Source organism: Phacochoerus africanus, chromosome 7 (genome assembly GCF_016906955.1).
Source record: "Phacochoerus africanus isolate WHEZ1 chromosome 7, ROS_Pafr_v1, whole genome shotgun sequence".
Classification (NCBI taxonomy): domain Eukaryota; kingdom Metazoa; phylum Chordata; class Mammalia; order Artiodactyla; family Suidae; genus Phacochoerus; species Phacochoerus africanus.
The window spans coordinates 100652344-100679192 of NC_062550.1; the positions used below are offsets into that span (position 1 = coordinate 100652344).

At 34.0% G+C, this 26849-nt stretch overlaps 1 protein-coding gene across 2 annotated transcripts in view; it reads right to left on the reverse strand.

Moving 5' to 3' along the window:
* LRRIQ1 (leucine rich repeats and IQ motif containing 1) overlaps positions 1-26849 on the reverse strand; it is a 175425-nt gene that overhangs the window by 118355 nt on the left and 30221 nt on the right. For both annotated transcript variants that reach the window (XM_047788336.1, XM_047788337.1), the window contains exons 5-8: positions 19213-19406; positions 18546-18673; positions 13415-13488; positions 8844-8937 (exon numbers count right to left, since the gene is read on the reverse strand). In XM_047788336.1, the coding sequence (XP_047644292.1) occupies positions 8844-8937; positions 13415-13488; positions 18546-18673; positions 19213-19406 (490 nt within the window). The remainder of the gene's footprint in view (positions 1-8843; positions 8938-13414; positions 13489-18545; positions 18674-19212; positions 19407-26849) is intronic.

The following is a 26849-nucleotide window of genomic DNA, read 5'->3' on the forward strand; positions in this document are numbered from 1 at the left end:
TTTATGTTTGGAAAATTTTTTTTTTGTCTTTTTTGTTGTTGTTGTTATTGTTGTTGTTGTTGCTATTTCTTGGGCCGCTCCCGCGGCATATGGAGGTTCCCAGGCTAGGGGTCGAATCGGAGCTGTAGCCACCGGCCTACGCCAGAGCCACAGCAACGTGGGATCCGAGCCGCGTCTGCAACCTACACCACAGCTCACGGCAACGCCGGATCGTTAACAAACTGAGCAAGGGCAGGGACCGAACCCGCAACCTCATGGTTCCTAGTCGGATTCGTTAACCACTGCGCCATGACGGGAACTCTGTTTGGAAAATTTTGATGTTACATTCATCACCTTTACACAAAAAGTTCCCAGTTTATTTGAGTCAGAATATTTTGAACTTTTTTTGGATGTAAAACTTTATTTTGGCTCTTCAAGAGTGTAACAGTGTCTTGAAAAAGACAAAAAAAAAAAAAAGATATGACAGTGTCTTGAAATTTATGAATTACATAATGAATATCCAGATTGGAGTTCGTGTTTTATTTAAACATTTTTTTCAGTTTTTTTTAACAAATAGTAGTGAGATTTATATAAGTTAGTAGGGCATGGATTGGCTTTAAATTCAAACGCAGCCTTATAAGAGTCTATGATAAATATATTAGAAAGTGCTGTAACAAGTTGATTCATGTTGGAAATGAAGTATAAAGACACTGCAAGATCTCAACCTTAGTTTTTCCAGCTGGGCTTCTCCTACTCAAGGGCTGAGTCAATATTTCATTTAGTGAAAACTTCCTGGTGAATATTCTGTCACTTAAGAAGCTCTATTAATCATTAATGAATGAAACACATTCCCAAAGGAAATTCCAAACTGAATCTCTGGATTAAATTTTAAAAAGAAATTTTTCTTAGTACATCAGTTTTGTTCATGCTATCACTGGCTGGACATGAAAGCAAGAAGCCAAGTGGGAAAATCTTTAACTAATGCTTTAGTTGGTATCAGGGGGCTATATAAAGTTCATTGGAACACACTGGTTAAAGTTTGGGTGTATCCTTACATTAACAAATCCACACTTTATAGATTACTGGATTTTAAATCTTTTAGGTAAATGAACTTTTTAAAATTAGGAAAGCTGTATTAGGGCAAGTGACCTAAGTAAAATTTTATAGGTAAAATTTTCAAGTTTGTATTATTACTCTGGTCCAGAAAAGTTTATTTAAACACAAAAATTATAACAGCTAAGTATTTATATCTATTTTCTTTCAGTATTATTTCTAATTACATATTTTCTATAAAACTGTAAAGCACATATACTTAGTAAGTAGAGTAAAATGTGAATATTTATCCTTATATACTTATAACATTGTTAAATCAGTAGATTTTACAACAGGCACATATACATATATTCAATAAAATATGTGCTTTTATTTCCTACAAATGAAATAATGAAAAATAAATAAATTAAAATATTATCAGGACATAGTTTTGTTTCTAGTTGTTTGCAACTGGCAACATGGCAGCTGTTCAGATGGTAACTGATACCTGAAAAGCAACAGAAGTCATGTCCTATTGCCCAACACCTAGTAGAAAAACCATTGCTCCCTAAAGAGCTTGCTTTGAGTAATGAGCACAACTACTTTCTAAAATTTGTCTTTGTATACAAAGTATATAACTTGTTCTATACACTTACTTGGGGGAATAAAAATATCTCTCTAAAAATACTCATTAGACCTTTTCATTATAAATAATATCATCTGCCAAGCAGGCTTTGGGACCTAATTATACTCTTCTTTTTGTATGGGAAATTTCACTCTAAGATGCGGTTCCTGGAAATAAGGATCCAGAACTTGGGGATTAGTGCTTTCAGTCTCAACGGAAGAGAAGTACGGCCCTAGAGTGTAAGCTAGTACATCTGGATGGTGAGTGTGCTTCCACTTCAGAAGAAGGAGTCCTTCACCAAGCTGGCAAGAGGCCTAGAAACATGCTTAGGCGGCCTTTTCACATATACACGAAAATTCTTTAAATACTTATAATTTCTGATTCCCTTATGATTTGACATTAACCAATAGTTACTAACATTTCCTATAACAACTTGTCCTAAGATCAGCTTCTTAGGAAACTTGGAGAATCTGATAAACACTATGGCTCCCCAGGAGTCTGAGGACTCCAATTTTAGAACTCCAGATACTAATAATTACTGCAAATCGATAATAATATAAATTCTTAATATACAGAAAATAAGATTTTCAATCACTAAAATTAAATAAATTCAAAAGAAAAATTAGAGGGGCAGAAATATGCATTTTCCCAAGTTTTTACACATTATAATGTAATTAAATTCAGTAATGTATTACTTCAACAAATAATTATTTTTTTTTAGGGCCACACCCACGGCATATGGTGTTTCCCAGGCTACGAGGTGAATTGGAGCTGTAGCTGCTGGCCTACATCACAGCCAGAACAATGCGGGATCCAAGCCGAGACTGCAACCTAGACCACAGCTTGCAGCAACGCCAGATCCTTAACCCACTGAGCAAGGCCAGGAATCGAACCTGCAACCTCATGGTTCCTAGTTAGATTCGCTTCCACTGTGCCACGATGGGAACTCCCTCAACAAATAATTTTGAATGTTTACTAAATACAAGGCATACAAGGCCTACTCTGAACTAGAAGGATCTGTGCAATAATATCGGGTCACTTCTACTACTTAATTTTAGCCATTTTTAATGCTTGGACTCTAATTTAGCTACTTTTCCCTAATCTCTTGTTACTTTTCTATTGAAAAAAAGCTTCCTCGATTACTATTTCCCTTTTCACACAACTATTCAATTTTTTTCTATAGCTCCCTAAAAATAATGGCTAGCACTGCCAATGAAACATCAAAAAATTCCAATGTAAAATTTCAAGCCCTGTTGACCACATTCTATAGAATTCCTGTGTGTATGAATATTTTTTTGGATCTGTCTCCTGGAATAATGGAAATTAAAAAACCAAAAATAAACAAATGGGACCTAATTAAACTTAAACACTTTTTGTACAGCACAGGAAATCATCAACAACATGAAAAGACAACCCAGAGAATTGAAGAAAATATTTGCAAATGAAGCAACTAAGAAGGGATTAAGCTCCAAAATATACAAATGACTCATGCAGCTCAATATCCAAAAACAAGCAACCCAATCAAAAAATAGGCAGAAGACATAGGCTTTTCTCAAAAGAAGACATGCAGGTGTTCAAAAGAGACATGAAAATATGCTTAACATTGCTAATTATTAGAGAAATGCAAATCAAAACTACAATAAGGTATCACCTCATACCTGATGGAATGGCCATTAACAAAAAAAATCTATAAATAATAAACTCTGGAGAGGATGTGGAAAAAAAAAGAAAACCTCCTACATTGTTTGTGGGAATGTAAAGTGATACAGGCACTATGGAAAACAGTATGGAGGTTGCTTTAAAAAGGTAAAAAATAGAGCTATCGTACGATCCTGCAATCCCACTCCTGGGTATGTATGTGGAAAAAACTCTAATTCCCAAAGATACATGCACCATAGTGTTCATAGAAGCACTAATTCCAAGAGCCAAGACATGGAAGAAACCTAAATATCCACTGACAGAGGAATGAATAAAGAAGATGTGGTATATATACACAATGGACTATATAACTCAGCCATAAAAAGAATAATGCCATTTGCAGTAACATGGATGGATCTAGAGATTATCACATTAAGTGAAGTAAGCCAGACAAGAGAAAGACAAATATCATATGATGTCACTTATACATGGACTCTAAAAAAAAAGATACAAATGAATTTATTTACATAATGGAAATAAACTCATAGATGTAGAAAACAAATTTAAGACTACCAAAGGGGAAAGGTGGGGTGAGGGTAAATTGGAGCTTGGGATCAAAATATACACACAATCATATATAAAATAGATAGCCAACAAGAATCTAGTGTGTAGCCTGGTGAACCATACTCAAAAATCTTATAATAACATATATAATGGAAGAGAATGTAAAAAAAATTCTATGTGTGTGTTTAACTAAATCACTTTGCTGTACACCTGAAACTAAGACAACATTGTAAATCAGTTCAATAAAAATTTTAAAAAAATAATGGCTAGCATTTGTCAGGTGTGCTATGTGCTAGGCACTAATATGAAGCGCTTTCATGTGGCAATGTATCTATTCCTCACCTATTTACCCCTCAGAGAACACACATGGGATAACAGTGTGTTCGAATACTCATGTTCTCCGGGTTTCCTAGCTTTTTTTGCAGTTAGTTTGGCCATGTGATTAGCTACAGCCAATACAACATAAGATCAGTGAGCACTGCCACTTTTGAGGGCAAACTGGTTAAATGTCAGTTGTGCTTTCCTGGTGGTCTTTTCCTCCCACCACAATCTACTACCTAAAAAAGTGAGGTTCCACTGAAGTTATACAACAGGAGCCACAAAGTGGAAGCAGCCCGAGTTTGGGTCAGCTCAAACAGGCCAACCTGATGGCAGATGTAATGTAAACAATTCAAAAAAAAAAAAAAAAAAAAACCCTTTGGAGTTCCCGTGTCATGGCGCAGTGGTTAATCAATCCGACTAGGAACCATGAGGTTGTGGGTTTGATCCCTGCCCTTGCTCAGTGGGTTAACGATCCAGCGTTGTCATGAGCGGTGGTGTAGGTAGCAGATGCGGCTCGGATCCCTCGTTGCTGTGGCTCTGGCGTGGGCCAGCAGCTACAGCTCCGATTAGACTCCTAGCCTGGGAACCTCCATATACCGTGGGAATGGCCCAAGAAATGGCAAAAAGACAAACAAAACAAAACAAAACAAAAACCCTTCGATTATATTAAACCATATAGATCTCCAAGCTTGGAGTTCCCGTCGTGGTGCAGTGGTTAACGAATCCAACTAGGAACCATGAGGTTGCGGGTTCGGTCCCTGCCCTTGCTCAGTGGGTTAACGATCCGGCGTTGCTGTGAGCTGTGGTGTAGGTTGCAGACGCGGCTCGGATCCCGCGTTGCTGTGGCTCTGGCGTAGGCTATAGCTCCGATTCGACCCCTAGCCTGGGAACCTCCATATGCCACAGGACCGGCCCAAGAAATAGCAAAAAAAAGAAAAAAAGATCTCCGAGCTTGCTGTCGTGTGGTATAACCTATCTTATAAGGAACACATCCTATGACATAGGTACTATTATTATTCTCATTTTACAGATGAAGAAAGAGATGATTAACTTGAGAAAGGCAAACATCTAGGAAACATCTAGGAACTAGATATGCACCTGGGCTGGTTATTCACAAGGCCTACATAGATATTCACTATGCTGTAATCCCTCTCCATGACTGGCAGATGTGAGAGGCTTTTTTATCCTAGCACATGAAGCCCTTTTCAAACTGGCAGTACCACATCATGTGAAACAGCAGAGCACAGTGTCTCAACTCCAAGCCTCAGAACTCAAATTCTATCACATCACTTACTCCACAACTCAGCAAATCACACAGTATCTAACCTTCAGTAAATAGCTTTGGAAAATGAAAATGATATGGCTTCCCTTGCGGTTCCCAGCATAACTACTCAGCACCATAAAATGAAAATGATAATTAGAACCCACTGTAAAGTGGAGTAACATGTCTAGGTACTGAGCCTACTCTCTGACACACTGTCAGTGTAAGTACTTGATCTCTTGCTTCTTTCCAACTTCCCACTATACCCACTTAATATGAGTAGATCTAATTTCAAGTCTTCTTCTAGAGTCTAACTTCACCTTTAACAGTCCCTCCTTTTTTTGTATATTTCCTCCATTAGAAGTACTTTTTTTGTACTCCTGTCCTGGAGGAGTGGAAACAAATCCGACTAGGAACCATGAGGTTGCAGGTTCAATCCCTGGCCTTGCTCAGTGGGTACGGATTCGGCGTTGCCCTGAGCTGTGGTGTAGGTCACAGGTGTGGCTCAGATCTGATGTTGTCATGGCTGTGGTATAGGCTGGCAGCTGAAGCTCTGATTGGACCCCTAGGCTGGGAACCTCCGTATGCCGTGGATGTGGCCCTAAAAAAGCACACATACACACAAAAAGTACTTTTCTTTTTCCTGGTCACACTAAATGAAGATAATATTTACAAACTTCTAAGGCATATCTATTATCTACAACAATCATCTGACACTTGTATTTTATTAGCTACTAAAATATAAGAATTAAGAGCACAGATCCTGGAGCTGAAATGCATGGATTTGCATCCTGGGTCTTCTACTTGCTAGCTGTGAAATTGGGCAACTTATTTAGCCTTTTCGTAACTCAGTTTCCTTAGGTATAATATGGGAACACTAGGTAGCTATTTCATTAGGCAAATTGTGAGGATTAAATAAGAACAGTGCTAGGCACAAAGTACATACTGTATCAGTGTTTGCTACCATTAGCTTTCATGGTAATAATTTTTGCATACTTTTTCTATCTCTAACAAGATTATAAAAATTATTTGAAATCATAGATTATACTGAATTTCTCTTAGAATGTCCAACATGTTAGGACACTGGTTTCATACAGTGGACATACACTAAATAACCCATATAAAATCTGGTTAACTTAGTAATAGAAAATAATAGATGCATATGTGCTCACCATGTGCTAGGACTTTTTCTCAACAAAATATGTATATCATCCCATTCAAATCTAACGGCTGTCCCACAAGATAGGTACCATTATTATCTTCATTTTACCAGTGTCTAAAGATTTCTTTGGGGCTTTGCTAAGAGAACTTAAAAGGAAGTTTTTGAAAGCATCTGACTAACTCCAAGTAACTTAGATGCTGCATGTCAGAAACAAAATAGATATTATGTAAAGGAAAAAAAAAAACAAAATTATCAACAGTATATAATTTTAAATGTCCATCATGCAACCAAAATTAACTGAGCATTCAAGAAACAGGAAAATATGACCCAAAATCAGAAAAAAAAATCAATGAAAATAGACCTCAAAATTATAGAGGTGATAAAACTAACAGATAAGGATGTTAAAACGGTTATTATAAATAATATCCATATGTTCAAAATGATTCAGAAAAATATGAGCATGGCTAGAGAGAAATTTTAAATGTTAAAAAGAGGAAACTTCTAGAAACAGAAATCACAATATCTGATCTGAACTGAAAAACAGTCTCTATGGGATTAACAGCAGAGTCGATAAACAAGAAGAAATTATCACAGAATTTGAAGACACAGTGATAATGAGTAAGACTGAAATACAGGTAGAAAAAAGTATAATAAATATAAGTACAAGCAAAGCAACTTCTGATGTATATATTAAGTGGCTTATCATTGGTGAAGTTAGAGTCCTATGAAGACAACATAGAAAGGAGGAAGAAAAATATTTGAAAAACTAGCGCCCCCCCCAAAAAAAACAAAAACAAAAAACAAAAAAACTAGTGGCCAAATTTTTTCAAAACTTTATGTAAACTATAAATCCATTATATCTAAGATATTCAATAAATTTTAAGCAGAGTTATGGCAACATGGATGGATCTAGAGATTATCATATTAAGTGAAGTAAGTTAGCCAAAGAAAAACAAATATCAAATAATAGCAATTATATGTAGAATCTAAAAAATGATACAAATGGACTTATTTACAAAATAGAACTAGACATAGAAAACACACAGGGTTTACTAAAAGAGAAAGGCACGGGCAGAGGGAAATACATTAGGAGTCTGGGATTAACAGATACACACTAGTATATATAAAACAGATAAACAATAAGGACCTACTATAGAACACGGAGAAATATATTCAATATCTCATAATAACCCATAATGGAAAAGACTGAAAAAATATCTAGGACTATATAACTGAATCACTTGGTTGTACATCTGAAACTAACATAACATTGTGAATCAACTCTACTTCAATTAAAAAAAACCAACATGAAGCAAATAAACAAGAAATCCTAAGCAGAGTACATCTACATAAAACCACACCAAGGCACATACTAATCAAACTGCTGAAAACCACCAATAAAACGAAAACTCTTCAAAGCATCCTCAGACAGAGGAATGAAGATAAGAATATCCATAGACTTCTCATTAGAAACAGGGGTTACAACAAGAGAGCGGAGAGACATTTTTCAAGTCCTGGAGGAGGGGACTGACCAAGTGGCATGAAGTAATTTTTCAAGGTGATGAAAATGTTCAATATCTTGGGCGTGGTAGTTCTTACACAGTGTTCACACTCAAACATATTGATAAATTTTATGATAGGTAAATTACCTAAAAAAACCTGATTATGAAAACGATGGTGGATAACTTGATGGAAATGGTGTTAGCATAGTATGAGAGTTTCAGATTAGAGAAATTTTTTAAAACAGAAATTTCATTTAAAAAAAAATCACATTTTTTTAAATTTACATCTAGGTACTGCAATATTCCAAAGAAAGACACAAATTGATAATTCTTATAATACATGTGTCAACAGACATTAACTTTCTTTAAGAAAATAAAACAAAATCAAATTACTGGCAAAAAGGAAATAATTTTAAATAGCAAACTATGAAATTGAGATGATTCATAAAAAGGAATTCCTAACAAATGTCTTTGCTGTAAAAACAAAGCCCAAGTTAACATCATATTAAAACTGGCAGATAATCAATGGTATGGGTAAGAATTATTATATCAAAGTTGCATTAGTTTATACATGTACAAAAATTATTTTAGGCAGAAGATATTTCTTAAATTATGTTTACAAAACTTTTACTTTGAATAGATTTTCAATTAATTTTTTTAACTTTTCCCAAGCAATTAGTACACACAGAACAATTTTTATCAAATTGCGTTTGCAGCTCTAATAAACTATGTACATAAAGTGTAACAATATTTCTTTACCTCCAGTTTATTTCTTGAAGAAGTGGATTTCCAATGAGAGACAATTCACGGAGAGAAAAGCACGCATCAAACCACCTTATGGTATTTGCAAGATCTGTAGAAAATAAGCAATACAAATTATTATGAAAGGTATCACAGATAAAAATAATCATAAATCAATGACTGTTTTATTAGTTAGCTATTAAAGAAAAGCAACAAAAATGATTTATTCTGTAGAATATGATATGCTTTTAAAAGGAGACTATATTCAGAACATATACTCTGCTGTCAAAATACATATTTCTATTATTGACCAGCTGTGTGAATTTATGGAAATCATACAACCGCTTGATGATGCAGGTTTATATCTATCTCATGGGTGAGAATTAAATGAGATCATTTGTGTAATGGGCTTAGAACAGTTTGTGCCAAATTGTAAACACAAAATCTAAAAAAGTAATAGGATAGTGGTAAAACTGAACAGATGCCTAAACAGAATTATATTTATTTATATTTTCAAAAGTAAAAACAGTAGGTCAATCTAGGGTAGGCTAAGAGTAATTTATACTAGAATTGCTCTCCCACAGAAAAAATTCATAAAACTGAACAGTAGATATGTAGCACCTGTTTTTAGGTCTGACTCTGAGAAAAGGGAAGCACACATGGTGGGCTGACAATCACAATGGTTTTCTGCATAAAGCACTTTACCACTTGAGAGCAGGAAAGTGGAAACCAAGTAAAGAGGCTGTTCTGCTAAGCGAAGCAGCCAAGTTTAAATGTGAAGCTAGAATAGATGGTGAAAGTCTTGGGAGAAGCTGATAGGAGATAATGTTGGGGAGAGGAGGTAGGGGAAGAAGTCTAAGTGAGGATTTACTGCAGGTTCTTGGAGAAGTGCTAGGAGCCACACAGGTAGGGCAAGACTCTGAAAAACCTCGCAGAAATAACCTGCTATGGGGTAAGATTTGAAAGTGACATTGTAGTCCATGCAGCAGTGAAAGACACTGGAGTTTCAGCACAGCCAAATGAGACTTAACTGCATATCCCAGAGGTTCAGCTAAAATCCAAAAAGCCTGCATTAGGAGTGAAGACAATGCCCTGGGGTAGAGCACGCACCAAGGAAAGAAAGCTAAAACGACTTGTTCTAGGAGAGAATAAAATTATGGCTGACAGAAACAAAATTATCCATCAGTACTTTAACTGCCTGCCATTACACCTGCTACCTTCTAAATGGAAGACAACCACCACCACACTCCATAAACTGTCTTGTGTACAATGTTCAGCATACAGTTAAAAATTATTCAACATGAAAATAAATAGGAAAATATGCCCTGCCATTAAGAGAAAAGCAGTTAATAGGAATATATGCCAAAGTAGGCCAAATGTAAATCAATATTTTGATAAAGACACCAAAGTCATTCAATGATGAAAACAGTTTGTTCAACAAATGTTGCTGGAACAACTAAAAATCCACTTTTAAAACCGGAACTCATCCTATATTTCATACTTTTCAGAAAAATTAATTTCAAGTGGGTTATAGACCTAAAGGTAAAAACGAAAAGTACAAGATTTCTGTAGAAAATCACCTCAATCCAGAGGTCAAAAAATATTACAAAGGACACAGAAAGGAAAAACTATTATAAATCAAAAGATAATCTATGGAATGAGAGAAAATAGTTTCAAAGGATGCAACTGACAAGGGATTAATGTCTAAAATATACAAACAACTTATACAACTCAACAGCCAAAAAACCAACAACCCAATTGAAAAATGGGCAAAAGACCTGAATAGACATTTCTTCAAAGAAGATATACATATTGCTAACAGGCACATGAAAAAATGCTCAACATCACTAATTATTAGAGAAATGCAAATCAAAACTACTATGAGGTACCACCTCACATCTGTCAGAATGGCCATCATTAACAAGCCAACAAATAATAAATGCTGAAGAGGGTGTGGAGAAAACGGAAGCCTCCTACACTATTGGTGGGACTGTAAATTGGTACAACCACTATGGAAAACAGTATGGAGGTACCTCAAAACTAAATATAGAACTACCATAGGACCCAGAATTCCCACTCTTGGGCATATATCCAGACAAAACTTTCCTTGAAAAAGACACATGCACCCATATGTTCATTGCAGCACTATTCACAATAGCCAAGACATGGAAACAACCTAAATGTCCACTGATAGATGAATAGATTAAGATGTGGTCTACTACAATGCACGATACTTCCAATACACAATGGACTACTACTCAGGCATAAAAAGAAGAAAATAATGCCATTTGCAACAACATGGATGGAACTAGAGACTCTCATACTAAGTAAGTCAGAAAGAGAAAGACAAATATATGATATTGCTCATATCTGGAATCTTAATATATGCCACAAATGAACCTTTCCACAGAAAAGAGATGCATGAACTTGGAGAATGGACTTGTAGTTGCCAAGGGGGAGGGTGGGGGATGGACTAGGAGTCTGAGGTTAACAGATGCAAACTATTGCATTTGGAGTGGATAAGAAATGAGATCCTGCTGCATATATAGGACAAGGAACTATATCCAGTTACTTGTGATAGAAAATGATGGAGGATAATGTGAGAAAAAGAATGTATACATATGCATGTGTGTGTGTGTGTGTGTATGTGTGTGTGCGATTCGGTCACTTTGCTGTAAAGTAGAAAATTGACAGAACACTAAACCAACTATAATGGAAAAAATAAAAATCATTTAAAAAGATAAAAAACTAGTAAAGTTTCATCAAAATTTAAAATTTGTTCATCTAAAGATACAATTAACAAAACTAATAGGTAAAACAACAGGGAGAAAACATTTACAGAACATACACATCTGATAAAGAATTTCATCTACAATAAAGAATTTACTGTACAAGTCAATAAAATGCAAATAACCAAACTTCTAAAATGGTAGGGACACCTGAATAGACACAAAGGAATATACAAAAATTATCAGTAAATGTATGCAGAGGTTCAATATCGTAATTATTCAGGGAAGTGCAACCTAAACCACAATGAGATAAACAGTGCAATACGGAATACCTTATATAACAGAATGACTGGAACTCTCATACGTCACTGATGGGGAAGTAAAGTGTTGCAACTACTTTGCAAGACAGTTTCATCCATTTCTCATGAAGTCAAACATACACCTACTCTGTTATCCGGCAGTTACACTCTTAGGCATTCACCCAAGAGAACTAATAATACATGTTTACAAAAATATTTATAAAACAATTTCCACAGGAACTTTATAATCATGGTAGCCACAAGCAGCAATTAAAATATTGATCATCTGTAGAATGGACACATCGTGACATATTTATACAATGCACTTCATTTTAGGGGAAAAAAGAAAGACTACTGATACAAACAACTGAACAAGTGATGGTATGAAGTTCACATGAATGAAGGTCACAAAGAAATCTAGGGTCAAAAAAGAACATACTATTTGACTCATTAATATGAAGATACAGAAGTCAAATTTAACTTGTCGTAACAAATTTAGAACTGTGATTGTCTCTGTGAGGGGACTGATGGAAAAGGGAGATGGAAAAATTCTGGTGGAGGAATTACCTCACCAAATCAATTCAACACTCTTTAGTAAACTTTTAATGGACGTCTCCTCTGTTAGGAGTCACCAAACAAGTGGGACATGTTTGTTTACTTATCTTCAATATTTCATGCATAAAAGATATAAAAATACAAACGTGCTATTTCCCCAGATTTGTCAGAAAGATATAGAACAAATAGGATTTTTAAAGTGGAAAGAAATGCTTAATTGAATTATTTCACCACACATTTGAAGGAGCTTAGAACACATGGTACCCCAATATGCCATTCTGGCATTCTGACTATTTTGAGTCAAAGGCACTTAAAAAAGAGCAGATGCACGGGCCCTCTGACCTTCCTTTTTTTTTTCTTAAAAGCGAGATTAAATTCCCATGTGAAAGATGTTCGCCCTATACCAGAAGCAGAGAGACATTCTTATCACAAGGACGGGAAATTGAGGCCAAGGGAAATATATACAAACTTGTTAAACTGGTCTTTATTCCCTGGTCACTTTTCCATCCAATTAACTACCTTACCCAAGCGCCTCTGCCTCGCCACATTTCCACAATTTACCACTCTTTGCTCGGCGCACTGCTTAAGTTCAATTCTAACTGCTTCTTGGGGTCTTTATTTTTCTAGTGAGACTCCCACGTACAGGTTAAAAAACACACAGTTAAGCACGGCTCAGATCTGGCATTGCTGTGGCTGTGGTGTAGGCCAGCAGCTACCGCTCTGATCAGACCCCTGGCCAGGGAATCTCTATAGGCCACAGGTACGGCCCTAAAAAGACAAAACAACAACAACAACTCATATTCTTTTCTTCTGTTTATCTCACTTAATTAGCTTATTTCTGCCTAGCCTGAGAAGGCAGAGGAGATACTTTTCCTCCTTTACACCTTAGATATGTTATTTGTAGGTGTCATTAACGCATCTACCCAAAACAACTCCTTACCATACTTGGAACAGGAACTCAAAAGCATATTATTTATAAAACAACTATAGATTATGATAAACTTACCAGAGAGACAATTGTTGCTGACATCTAGTTTTTCCAATGAAACAAAATGAAAAAGTGGTATGATTTTTGTCAAGCTGAAAACAAAAATGGACTCTATAAAAATTTTAAATTGGAATGCTATCAAAATTATTAATGTAGCTATATAATATATTTATATAACAATTACATAATGTTATAAATTATAAATTTGGCAGAAATATGTAACCATATAAAATTTCATTTTCATAATAAAATGCAATAATAACATTTACTAACATTAATTACTAAAAGTGCAGCAATTATGATTCTAAGTGTTCTATAATGGAAGATTTATATTCATTTCTAAAGAGAAATTATGAAATTGCCAATATCAATTATAAATATCATGAGTCTTAATGGGTCTTGGTATTTAAATAAAAATAAATGTTTTTTGTTATTGCTTGTTTTGTCTATGTATATGGCCACACTAACAAAAAATTCATATTTTCTATGTATTTTTTCTTGGCTCAAACAAATAACAAACCACTAAGAGGTAAAAACATAAAAAAATTTATTTTTATTTTTTGACAACAAAACTAGAGCTACTAGTTTTGTTTTTTAATTTAAAAAAGGTTTTGTTTACTTGATTGAAAGTATTACAAGTACTGTAAGTCTGGAAGGTTACCCTGGGGTTATTTTTAAGTTGGAAAATATGCACTTAGGAACACAAGAATAGAAACTGTTTTATATTGATAGAACAGACTCAAGTTTGGCAGAGATATACTAATATTTAAAATTAATACTCATTATTAATGCAAGCATATTCAAATTTAGTAATAATAAAATTTCTCCCACCTTTAAAAGTTTCTATCATTTTCTAAGATACAATCGTCATTAAGGATCCATTCCAAACAGGGAACATAAATGATATTCAAAACATTTATGGTATTGGTTAACAAAAGCTATGAAGGTAAAATTAATTTTAGTCTGATTTGTATTTCCATCTAAGATAAGTTCATACTTTGTTACCTTATATCACATTACCCTAGCCATTTGGCAATAAACATGAAGCAAGATTATCTAATCTTTACACAGGACAAAAATTTCTTTGTACCAGATATATTCCCATCACAAAAACAAAAGTCTTCGGAACTAACCCCTACTATAAGTGTTAAAGATTCATATCTGCTTCCACTAAAGGAGTACTTGCTGGTACAAAAAAGAAAAAAAGTATGCAATGATATGTACTTATTTTACTTTTTCAGTTTTTATACTGTCCCTCCAGTTGTCCTTGCAGGAATTTTTACATCTTTATTCTACCAACACACTGCCATGGTTAAAAAAAAAAAAAAAAAAAAAAAGTACTGTTATTGTGAGATCAGAACCTTACAGAATAATACCGACTGGAAGTCTCATTGCACAAAACCAACCCTTGTAGAGACCTGAACTCCTCTCTTGTATTATGCTGTCCTGCATTAGAAGAGAGACAGAAGATGCTACCGATGACAAAATAGACTAAATAATGAGTCTGGAAAAAAGATCTCTCTAAATGTAGCCAAATCCCAAGTACAATATTACTATTTATACCACCTTTATAACACTACTTCTTAAAAACTATTTCCAGGAAAAAAAATCAAAAAAAGAAAAGAAAAGTGATCAAATATTGGCCGTTACAATATAAACACATTTCATGATTTGTACACATACTCCTTAACAGTAAAACTTACTGAAGTGTCACATGCACACTGAAAAAGAAAGAAAGAAACTTAAAATTTTTCCAATACATTTTTATTGAATTGGATCCTAATTTTATAGCACTTCCTACTCAGGCATTCTAGATTATTATTACGAGTAAGACATTTAAGTTTTTCAACTGAAAATATGATTCTAATAAATGTATTCATTACAATAAAACTAGGATTTCTTTTTACCTTTAGTCTATTTGTAATCTTTGCCCTTCTTCTAAAAGGATTTTAAAGACTAATAATAATGTTTTCTCTTTATTCAGAATATCTCACATTTTTAACCAATAAGTCATACGGCAATATTTGGTAACATATAGGTTACATGAGACATTAGTTAAAAATAACTAATAAAGATTTGGAATTAAAAGTAAAAAATCCCTTTGCATAAATCAACTCAAGTACAGAAATGTTTGACTACATATTTTTTACACTATCAAAACTTTATCTTTTTGGATTACCATACATTTAGAATTATGTTCCTTTTCTCTTTTGGAAATTTTAATCAAGTAAACTGGCTATTCATTCGCCTTTATGACTATTCATCAGGATGGTAGAAACCTAATAGGAGAATCCTTTTTTTTTTAACCTGTAGAACTTTTCCTCTAGTAACATTCTGTGTATATTTTTTTCCAAGAAAATTCAAACCAGAAAGACAAAGGACATTAGTGAAAACCTAATACCATTTGACCTTGTCACATTAGCCCTAGGCATAAAAAAGATATAAATTTCAAAGACGACAAAAAGTAAAAGATTTGTACAATGAGCAGCCAATGGATAATAGTTTCCACTTTCTGCTCCTACTTAGGGTCTCATTGGAAGTAGAAAGGCTTATGAAGCTGGAGAGTCTTCCAGTTAGAACTCCACTGAGAAAAACTTAAAACAGTCACATGTCCTAATGAAAATTTAAAACAGAAGTCAGGATGAAACAAGTATTTCAAACAATATGTACTAAGTATCACTCTTTATATGTGTTTCATTTGTTGGAAGAGAAAAAAAGCATATGGATACATAATTCCTTCCTTCTGATGAAAAAATATTTATCAAAAATTACCTACAATTTAAAAAACATACCTACCACAAATCCAATATTCTTTGCAAGCTTTGCAAAATGTATTTACATAACATTTTCCTTTTGGGAGAATCATTAAAATATCCAGGTAAGCTAGGTAATTACTACCCTTTCACACACGAAAAACCCGAGGATCAGGTAGTGAGAAAAGAGTTGATCAATGTCAATGAACAGATAAGCTATAGAATCAGAATTCAAACCCAGTTCTGTTGACCCTGCATTTTTACCAAACCTAATATAGTTCTGAAAAAAAATCACTGCACATGTAAAAGCTTAATGTAAAATGGGTAATTTCTACAGCTGATGGTATTAGCTTGTGAAAGTCTGAAGTTTGAAGATTATTTTTCACTATGGTTTTAGGAAATAATTTCATTATTCTGTATGTTCATTTCTATCAGTCACATTTCCTTGGTGCCCTCAAGAATTACACTTTCATCCTCTCCGAAATGGTAGAAGGTTACTTGTGCAAAGAAGTTTGAAAGACCCATACAAAATATATTCAAATGTAAGTGACAATATTATTTAAAAATTCAAAATAGCATATACTACATAAAAATTTTACCGCTTTTTTATTGTTATTTCCCTAATACAATTTTTTTTCTACTGCACAGGATGGTGACCCAGTTACACATACATATGGCACAAATGAACCTTTCCACAGAAAAAAAATTTTACCACTTTTTTGTAGCTAAATTCAGTAGATTAAGTTATTTTATTCCTATGAGGTTTTTTTTTTTTTTGAGAGTAAGGAACTATGTTACTCAGTTTTGTATCCCCCCAAATAGCAAACACCCTCTCAATATTCAAGTGTCATAATGTTAAACAAACAAAATTATAAATAAGGATTATTGGGTTTAAGTGTCCCAATTATTGCTATCAACTCCAAAAGATTTTTTAATATTCCAGTTTATTTTTATTTTTTCCATTATAGCTGGTTTACAGTAAAAATCATTATAAAATTTAAAAAGTTCTGGTTTATAAAAATTTTTGGTCACATAGGATTGATATGAGAAACAAGGCACATCAGGTTGATAGGGCAAAGTTTACCAGCTAGTATTAATTTTAATTTTTGGAAGCAGAATATTTCTTTGATGATTGAAATTGCCCAAAGAAAACAAAGGCATCACATCTCAAAAAGTGTTCTTGATTGAAATGTTTCCTAAATTCTTTAAATATTATTATGCTCATCAATGTGGCTTGAGATCTAGTTCTTTAAAATATGCTCCATATATCAGTTACTGAATGATTACCGCCTATGTCCAAAGCATGGTTGAGTATTTCTATTGAAACTGTATTTCTTATCTGAAAAATGTTGTGAAAAGATCCAGTGAGTTTGTGATAGACCAAATTACCTAAATGCTGTTATCTGGCAGAGCTATTCTGGAGTGAACATTCTTTCAGAGACAAATCAACTTTCATATTTTAGATGTGACGAAACAATTTGACGGAATTTAAAAATACATATTTAGTCTTTGATCTGTCAAATAGTGGAATAGTTTACTAGGTGGAAGATACATCATTTGGGACATAAGTGCTCAAAGGATGAGCACTGTTGTGACAGAGATGGAGAGAAAACTATGCTTGGGGGCAGAAAATAGGTATGCACATTAACATGAGTTGTCCTTGTTCACTTATTTGCAACAATTGCATAACTCACAGAAGCACCTTCTTTTTAAAGGTAGTTCCTTTCCCCTACTCCATGTGCCTTTGATGAACAAATTAATTATATTAGAGTGAATAGATCTCAATGAAATATTAAGCAGAGGGAGACATACACATATTGTGCTTCTGTTTTGGTTTTAGACAGTTATTCCATGCAAAGATCCAGATGTTTGAGGGTTTCATATGGATCTTCTGTGGCAGGTACCCATCTCGATTTAACGTTAAGGTATTTTTTTAAAGTGTTACTTTATATCCTTAGGGAAATCAAATTTAAATCAATCTTAACAGTTACAAAAAGACATGCAAGTTGAGAGCAGATTAAAAATCGTTCTTCCAGAACTTAATAAGTACCACTTGAGAGAATGAAACATCCTTCTGAATTAAATTAACTACCTCCTGTATTTTCCAAGGACTATATCTTTACAAAAGTAAACAAACCTGCCCTGAGAAATCTCCATAAGTACATTTTTTGAGAAGAAGCAAAATGCATAGTATGTGACAAATTCTACTAAAATCTGAGGGTATGTCAATACACTAATGTTTAAAATTCTATAGTTACATTTATAACGAATCCATTGTGATGTACATTCTTTGACTTATTAGAAAAACCTAACAGCCTTTCTACTGTTATGACAATCACACATTTACATCAATCATTCACTGCATTTAAGCTTAACTAAGCAAAGTATATTTTTACCTGTTTTGAGAGATAGTCAGGATTTGTAGTAAAGGCAGCCAATATGAAGAAAATGTTTCCATAGTTGAAATGCTGTTATCATCCAAGTGCAACTCTCTTAGTAGAACATGATTCTCCAAGGATGGAAGCTGCATTTAAATTTGGGTTGGTAGCTTATATTAAACAGAATATTTCTGTCACTTCACCAAATTTAAAAATTTAAAACTTACCAAAACTAACTACAGATATATTCTGATAAACAGCATGTCACAAATCAAACTATAATGTTATGAGAATTTTAGTATAAATAAAATTTCTAATAACTATTTTCAGTAAGAATTTGTTTTTTTTCATAAAAAGTGCTTCGTGACAAATTTTAATTAGCAAAAGCATGTCATGACAAATTTTATTTGGAATTTCATATAAATTTCCTCCCACTTGTACAAGTGAATCATAACTGAAAAATTTTGATTATATTTAGTATTATAAAAAACATAGATTTAGATATTACAACTATGTTGAACATTTTTTAAATAAAGTATGAAATAGTTTAACGTAAACTGGAAATCAAATCCTGCTGATAGCAAAAAGAACAAAAATAAAACAAAACTGCTAAAATGCATGGTTGATATTTCCATCAAAATAAAAACGTGTCAACCCCAGAAATCAATTAATTCAAAGCAATTACCTCACTTAGATAATTTCCCTGCAACTTCAGTATTTGGAGCAATCCACAGTTTTCAATGCCCTCAACTTCAGTAAGATGATTATATGAGCAATCCAGGTATGTAACGGTAGGTATATCACAAAGACCTTTCGTACTAATTAACTGATTGTGGTCCACAATCAGTTGCTGAAGATTTTTCAACGATTCTAAACCACCTGGAAGAAAGAGTTCACTCGTATTATACATTCTTCCAGACTCCAGAGTTTCCCTTTTTTTTCTAAATAACTGCATCTTTCTATTTCTGAATATTTCTAATTACAGCAAAGACTCAGCCCAATTTCCTGGGGCAATATGTGAAAGTGTAAAATGTATTTTTGAATAACTTAATTATACATCACTTCAAAATTGAACACAATACTAGAAGGCATACATTGAGCATTGCATGTTTAATTTCAATCGACAATGGAATAGGGGAGAGGAAGGAATCATTTAAAAGGAAAAGTTTTATTCAGTTTCAGGGTCTTTGAATTTTGAATGTTTGCTAAGGTTGTTATATAAGATCAGAATGTAATTTTCCACTGAAATAATATTCCTTAGGTTCCCAAATGAAGAAGGTGCAGCTCTATTAAAAGCAATAAAATATAAGTGTATTATTCTGGTATTACAAGACTGTCACAGTGGCTTCCTTTTTACCCAGATAAAATAAAAGATCAGTATGATTCCCAGCTCAAAAATGTCAGAAGAGGCTTTGAACTATAGCTCAGTGGCTGTAAACAAAAAACTGAGAACATTGTTTAAAGAAGCCATCATGGCATTGGAAAGAAATGCTGAGAAAGCCCATAAAAACTTCATGGAAGATATTGAAAATCTAGAAAATTTTACTTTGATTATTGGACTGCCTATGCTCTCTGCAAATACTACCCTATTATATGGAATAAGCAATTCTAGAAGCTGGAAATATCACTTAAGGTTTACAATAAGCACTAGTCAGCAAAATGTCTTGTGTGATTTTTTTCTACTAAGTTACTTGATAATAAATTAAAAGATCAATTTAAAAGAAACATAACTGTGTATACTAAAGTCTGGAATTTATGTAATCAATTTATCCTGGAGGAATTTAAAGCATTTAAGATTTATTCATTTGATTAAATGTTGTGATGTACAGAAAGAAAGGGCAGACAGCTTGCTTGTATGAAATATGGAGAAATAAAAGGAAGAATCAAGTGACATTATCAAGATCTCACAAGAAAACAATTCTGCATATTTTAAAAATTCAGAGTGTGATAATTTGAATTCTGAGTATATTATAAAAATACTTCATCAAGATGTATATCAAGAAAATAGTATTTGAAAACTGCAGTATACTTAGAGTAAAATAAAGCATCTTAATGTTATGGATGATCATTTCTCATAAAAATATGCTTTTATGCTACAAAGTAAATTTTCTTGTGATAAGGAATAAATTATGCAGTATCTAAGAGAAACAGGAAAATGCACAGATAATCACAAGGAAGAAAAGAAAGACTGAAATTTAAATTCAGGCAATAATCTTACTTTTTAATGTTCTTACCTAGAATCAATGTACTGGTATTTTCTTGTGATATAAGGTAACAATTGTAACTTACAGAAAATTATCTGATGTTGTCAGGGAGTGAATATTGTGCCCTATAAGATATTTGACTAAAACAAACCAATTATATATTATCAATTCCAGGGTATTAGAAATATATATTAGCTACAACGTAATTTAAAATTTGCTAAAACAAAGAATACTTTTTAGTATGCCTTGTGATAATATCTAATAAACGTCAATTAACCCACTGAAGCAAATAAAAGGCATTAGGAGAAAGGAAATACCAATTAATATAAATTTGTAGCTGTATAAAATAAAATAGTCTTTATCAAGTATTTAAATGCCTTAAGCAATCTACTTCCATATGCTTAACGTTTTTTTTTGTTTGTTTTGTTTTGTTTTGTTTTGTTTTTTTGTCTTTTGCCATTTTCTTGGGCCGCTCCTGTGGCACATGGAGATTCCCAGGCTAGGGGTCGAATTGGAGCTGTAGGTACCAGCCTACACCAGAGCCACAGCAAAGCGGGATCCGAGCCACATCTGCAACCTACACCACAGCTCACGGCAACGCCGGATCCTCAACCCACTGAGCAAGGCCAGGGATCGAACCTGAAACGTCATGGTTCCTAGTTGGATTCCCTAACCACTGAGCCACGACGGGAACTCCTGCTTAAGGTTTTTAAAAGCCATGCGCATTGCCTCTTTTCAGAGCTCATCAGAAATAGGATTTTCTATTAACTCCTTTAGAGTGGGTAATGCATTTGTGAAACTTTTCAAAGGTCACCTCAGAAAAGAAGAAAGAAATAGGTTACACATTGAGGAAAGGTAAAGGATTTGGCACAAAAACTAAAAATAGAAGGAAATAGCACACAAAGCTGGAAAACAATCAGGAGAGGAACAGGCAGCTCGAGTTCTGTGACGACGGGACTGTATTTTACAAGTATCAAAGGCAATTTTATTTACACTAAACTATATACAGTCGAGTGAGCCAAGAGTTCCTGTTGTGGCTCAGCGGTTAACGAACCCGACTAGCATCCATGAGAACGCGGGTTCAATCCCTGGCCTCGCTCAGTGGGTTAAGGATACAGCACTGCTGTGAGCTGTGGTGCAGGTTGCAGATGCAGCTCGGATCCTGTGTGGCTGTGGTTCTGGTGTAGGCCAGCAGCTACAGTTCTAATGTGACCCCTAGCTGGGAACCTCCATATGCCACGGGTGCAGTCCTAAAAAGACCAAAAAAAAAAAAAAAAAAAAAAAGACCAAAAAAAAAAAGAGTGAGCCAGAGTAGGCAAGGGAGTATGACGAGGCCACTGTCTTGACACGTGCTGAAGCAGCTGAAGACTTTCGCTAGAGGCATAAATGGAGAAATCAGGATGAGAGCCACACTGCAGCGGAAGTGGAGACAGAGAGTACAGACTTGTTTAGATTTCTGATAATGGAGAAGAGATCCATCTCTGAACTCATCCTCAACCACTGTCCACTTCTCTTGGTTCATTCTAACATGCTGACCTCGTGGCTGTTCCTCGAACATGCCACACATGCTTCCACGTTTGGGCTGCCTGTGTACGTAAAACAAAAACCTCTCAGTGTGTGACACCTTAGGCTAGGAAGAATGAAAGAAAGCTTATCACCTAATATCATATACTAAGACACCATGATTTTCAGTTCCATATACAGAGAATGTAGGATTGCCTGTTCAATAACCAATCAGAGATTCCAATCTGATAAAAGCATCATGATTTCAAGCCTCAGATACTGAGGAACATTTGACTTAGTATTTCTCCTTCTTAGGAATCCATTATATAGTAACACGTACACAACTATGAAGGAATATTTAGAGTCCTTGCAACATTATTTCAAAACAAAGAGATGGAGAAAAATTACCTATTAGCAAAGGAATAGTTAAATAAATTATGGATTATCTATAAAATGAATGTGAATAATCTTCAATATGAAGTAGGTTGACACAGAATGCCCACAATATATGACTGTATGTAAAACCGAAGTTGCCAAGGCTTTTTGCTATTGAATACAGCTGAATCTAAATCTACACACCTATAATTGCATTGCATCGAGCAAGGTCTAGATTGATTTGTAACCATCTATGAATAGTGGTTAGTCCTGCAAAATAAGAAAGAGAAGGGGGTAAGCAGATAGGGAAAGTTTCACTTCTTACCCTACATACTTCTCTATTCTTAAAAAATTTTTAAATGAGAATGCACTTCATATACATATGTGTGTATATACGTGTGTGTGTGTATACACATAAACATACATACACACACACACACACACACACGTGTCTTTCTAGGGCTGCACCCACGGCACACGGAGGTTCCCAGGCTACGGGCAAGTCAGAGCTGTAGCTGGGGCCTCCACCACAGCCCCGGCAACATGCGATCCAAGCCGCATTTGTGATACATGACAGCTGACGGCAATGCTGCCATGTATCACACACACGCAATGTGTGGGTGCGTGTGTGTCTAACGAGAACAAGAAAAGGGAATCATCTGAAAAACAAGTACTGAGGTCTGCCCATAACCATGAGAGAGGGAGACGGAAAGCAGATCTTTCAGTCTCTTGAGCCTCGAGAGGACGGAAGTCGGTCTGACAGCTTCGCTGTAACCTCGGGAGAGTCTCTGACTAGAACCATCCACCTAAGCCCAAACCAGATAACTGATCCACATAAAATAGGAGGTGATCAATGCCTGTGGCTTTAAATTGCTAAATTTGGGGGTATTTTGCTTCACTACAATATATAACTGATATACTAAGAATTCTATTCTGAAAAAAAAAAAACCATGAGAAAGAAGAAAATATGTTGAAAATACTTTGCGCTACTGAAGAACATTTAAAGAAAATTAATTATAAGAATTCAAAGATACTAAAGTAACAGATATAAGTAAACCAATGAACCAAAATAACATCATGGCAGGACTCCTAAATAATATTCCAAGAAAAACTCACACTGGTGTATTGACAACAAAATGTTTTCCTAAATTTATTCCTAAATTAAGGACCAAGAAAATGTTACTCAGGTATCTGGGCAGAAAACAGTTATGAGGGAGTAAAACCAACGCAGCCTTTGGTTTAACCACAGCAATACACAATACCAAAACGCAAAGGAGCAATGTCCATGAAGTACCAAGAGGAAATGTGACCTAAAAACAGAATGCATAGCTACATTTTCATTCCAGTATAAAGGCAATTGACAGATATTCTTGACTGGGAAAGAATTCAGGGGACACCACATTCTTTAGCACTTCTTTGAGAAATAAGATTTAAAGAGAGCTATGTAATTCACACAAGCAAAAGATAATAGTTTGCCATAAAAGGACTAGTATTGACCTATTTTAATACAGATCAAATGTAGCTAAAGGATATAGGTAGAGTCATAAGCCGTGATGTGAAAAACAAAAATTGTGAGGGGAAACTAAGTTTGGAAAAAGTGTAAATATCCTAATTTACACTATGTTCTTAAAGAAGAGTTAGTGTTACATAAAACAGGTTAATCACAAGCATATACTATAGTAAATCACAGAACAAAAAAGACATTATAATTGACAAAATTGGAAGAGGGAGACAGAATTGTAAATAAGATAACATTATCGATTTTAGTGTGAGGAAGCTAACAATTTAAAATTTTATTTTTTAATTAAAAAAAATTTTTGTTGCTTTTTTAGGGCCACACCTGTGGCATATGGAAGTTCCCAGGCTAAGGGTCAAATCAGAGCTTCAGCTGCCAGCCTACGCCACAGCCACAGCAACACAGGATCCGAGCCATGTCTGCAAACTACACCACAGCTCACAGCAATGCCAGATCCTCAACCCACTGAGCAAAGCCAGAGATCAAACCTACGTCCTCTTGGATACTAGCTGGGTTTGTTTCCACTGAGCCATGACAGGAACTCCCCTAAAATTTTAAAGTCAAAACATTTTCACATAATTTCCTGCTCTATTGCTTAACAATGCTTTGATGAGTTTTAAAATATGTGCTGGCTTAGTAAATTGTAAGAAAATTTGTTGAAAATGAATGTTTCCCAATAATGCATGTGTGGATGATTACTGATCACTTTAAGATTATTTTTTAATACTTTAATATATTTGAATGATTGCTTACTTTATAAATCATTATTCCAGTTGATGTTCTATTTCAGTAGTAGTAAATTTTTTTGGCTGCATCGTCTCAAAAGCAGTACTAAAAAGTTAATTGTTACTTTACTATTACAATATAAAATACATGCCTAGAGCATGTCTCTTTAGGTATACTCTAATAATCACAGGTATTATTAAACTTATTCTAATGTATAATTTTTAACATTACCCTAAGTACGTTTATTTATATAGAAAAAGTGGGTATCATTATTGCCTGAATTGTTACAGATAATACTCATTCAAGCGATTTCTTATTTTGATTACTTTTTTTCATATAATATGCCTCCTGCATAAAGGAAGACATTTTGTTTACTATTTTACATTTGTAATTCCTCAAAGAGTTTTGAATTTTTATTCATGTGTTAGCAAAACTCATTACAGTTTTATTTTCTTAATAGTGACGTGTGATAATTTATTCTAATTTCTTGAAATAACAGGCATCTAGTATCTTCTATGTTAACATATATAAATCATTTATAGTCTCCACATTTCTACTACAAATATGAAAATCTATTTTTCCAAAAACTGCTTTACTTGTAATATAAAACTCATGGGAGACTAATTCTACAAGTCCTAGCACTGATTATGTCCTCATGGAACCAATCTGGAAGGCTCACCAATACTGACTAAATCTGGATGGTGGGAATATGGATTGTTATTTTATTATTTACATTTTAATTTATAGACAACAGGCATATTTTCATTGTGTAGATTAGATTAAAAGTTACATAAAAAATACAAAATTTCATTTTTGGAAATTTCCAGTCATCTTTACCTCTGAAAATAACTACAAACAGTCATTACATTTTTTCAATGTTTCAAATGAACTATTAAGAAAGTAAAGAATTCTCAGTCCAAAATCTAAATAGATATGCTTGGCAAAATGAAGTAAGCAGAACAGTTTTCATTGTGAGAAAATGTGCTAAATTTGATGAATATTAAGATCAATTTCTGTAGCCTTTGAGTAAACAAAACTTAAAAGTCACCAATAGCAGGCAAGTATGACAGAAAATTCCAAGTAAATCCGGACCCCACTCAGCTATATACCTAACCAGAAGACAGGAAATTAAGCTATCTATCTCAAATCTCAGAATTCAGTGAAAGGGGGAAAAAAACTCTCTTTAAAATAATAAACACAAGCTGACTCTCCCATAGGTTTGTAACTTAAAATCACTCTAATGGTGATCAGAAAACTTCCACCAAAAATGTAGCACAGATGATTCTAGATTGTTTGTGTCCTTTGACATCTGCAAAAGCTCTAAAGAACAAACTTTAATCTAATAACTAGAAATAATCACAAAGATTAAGTTCCAGGGAAAATAAACAGGTTGCAAAAAAAAGAAAGAAAAATCACATGAAATACACAAAGAAATAAGATGCCATAAACAAGAGTTGGCAGAAATAACAAAGTCCAGCAAATCTCGACTCAGGAAAATTAGAATGAATTTAAATTAAAAACTTAATGACCAGGATTAACAGCAAGCCAGAATTTATCAACTGGAATACAGATATATAGAAATTAAGTAGAGGGAGCAAAGACAGACAGCAAGATAGAATATAGGAAATATGGAGGCAAGAATCAGAAGATTATATATATATATGTATGTATGTGTGTGTATATATATGTGTGTGTATATATGTATATATATATGTGTGTGTGTATATATATATCTAGTATTTCAGAAGGAGAGAACAAAATAAGAAAGAAAAACGTTTGAAGGGATAATGGCTGGCAGATAAAATCCTTAAAAGTGCAAATCACATATTCAAAATTGTATCAAAACCCGAGAATGATCCATGCTTAGATCAGAATAAGAGTTCATAACAGCAATGACAAAAGGATACTTGAAAAGACATAAAAAATACCTTCAAAGTTTCAGAAATTTTATAGACAGCTGACTTTTTAAGAGCAACAGTAAAAGTAAAAAAGTAATAG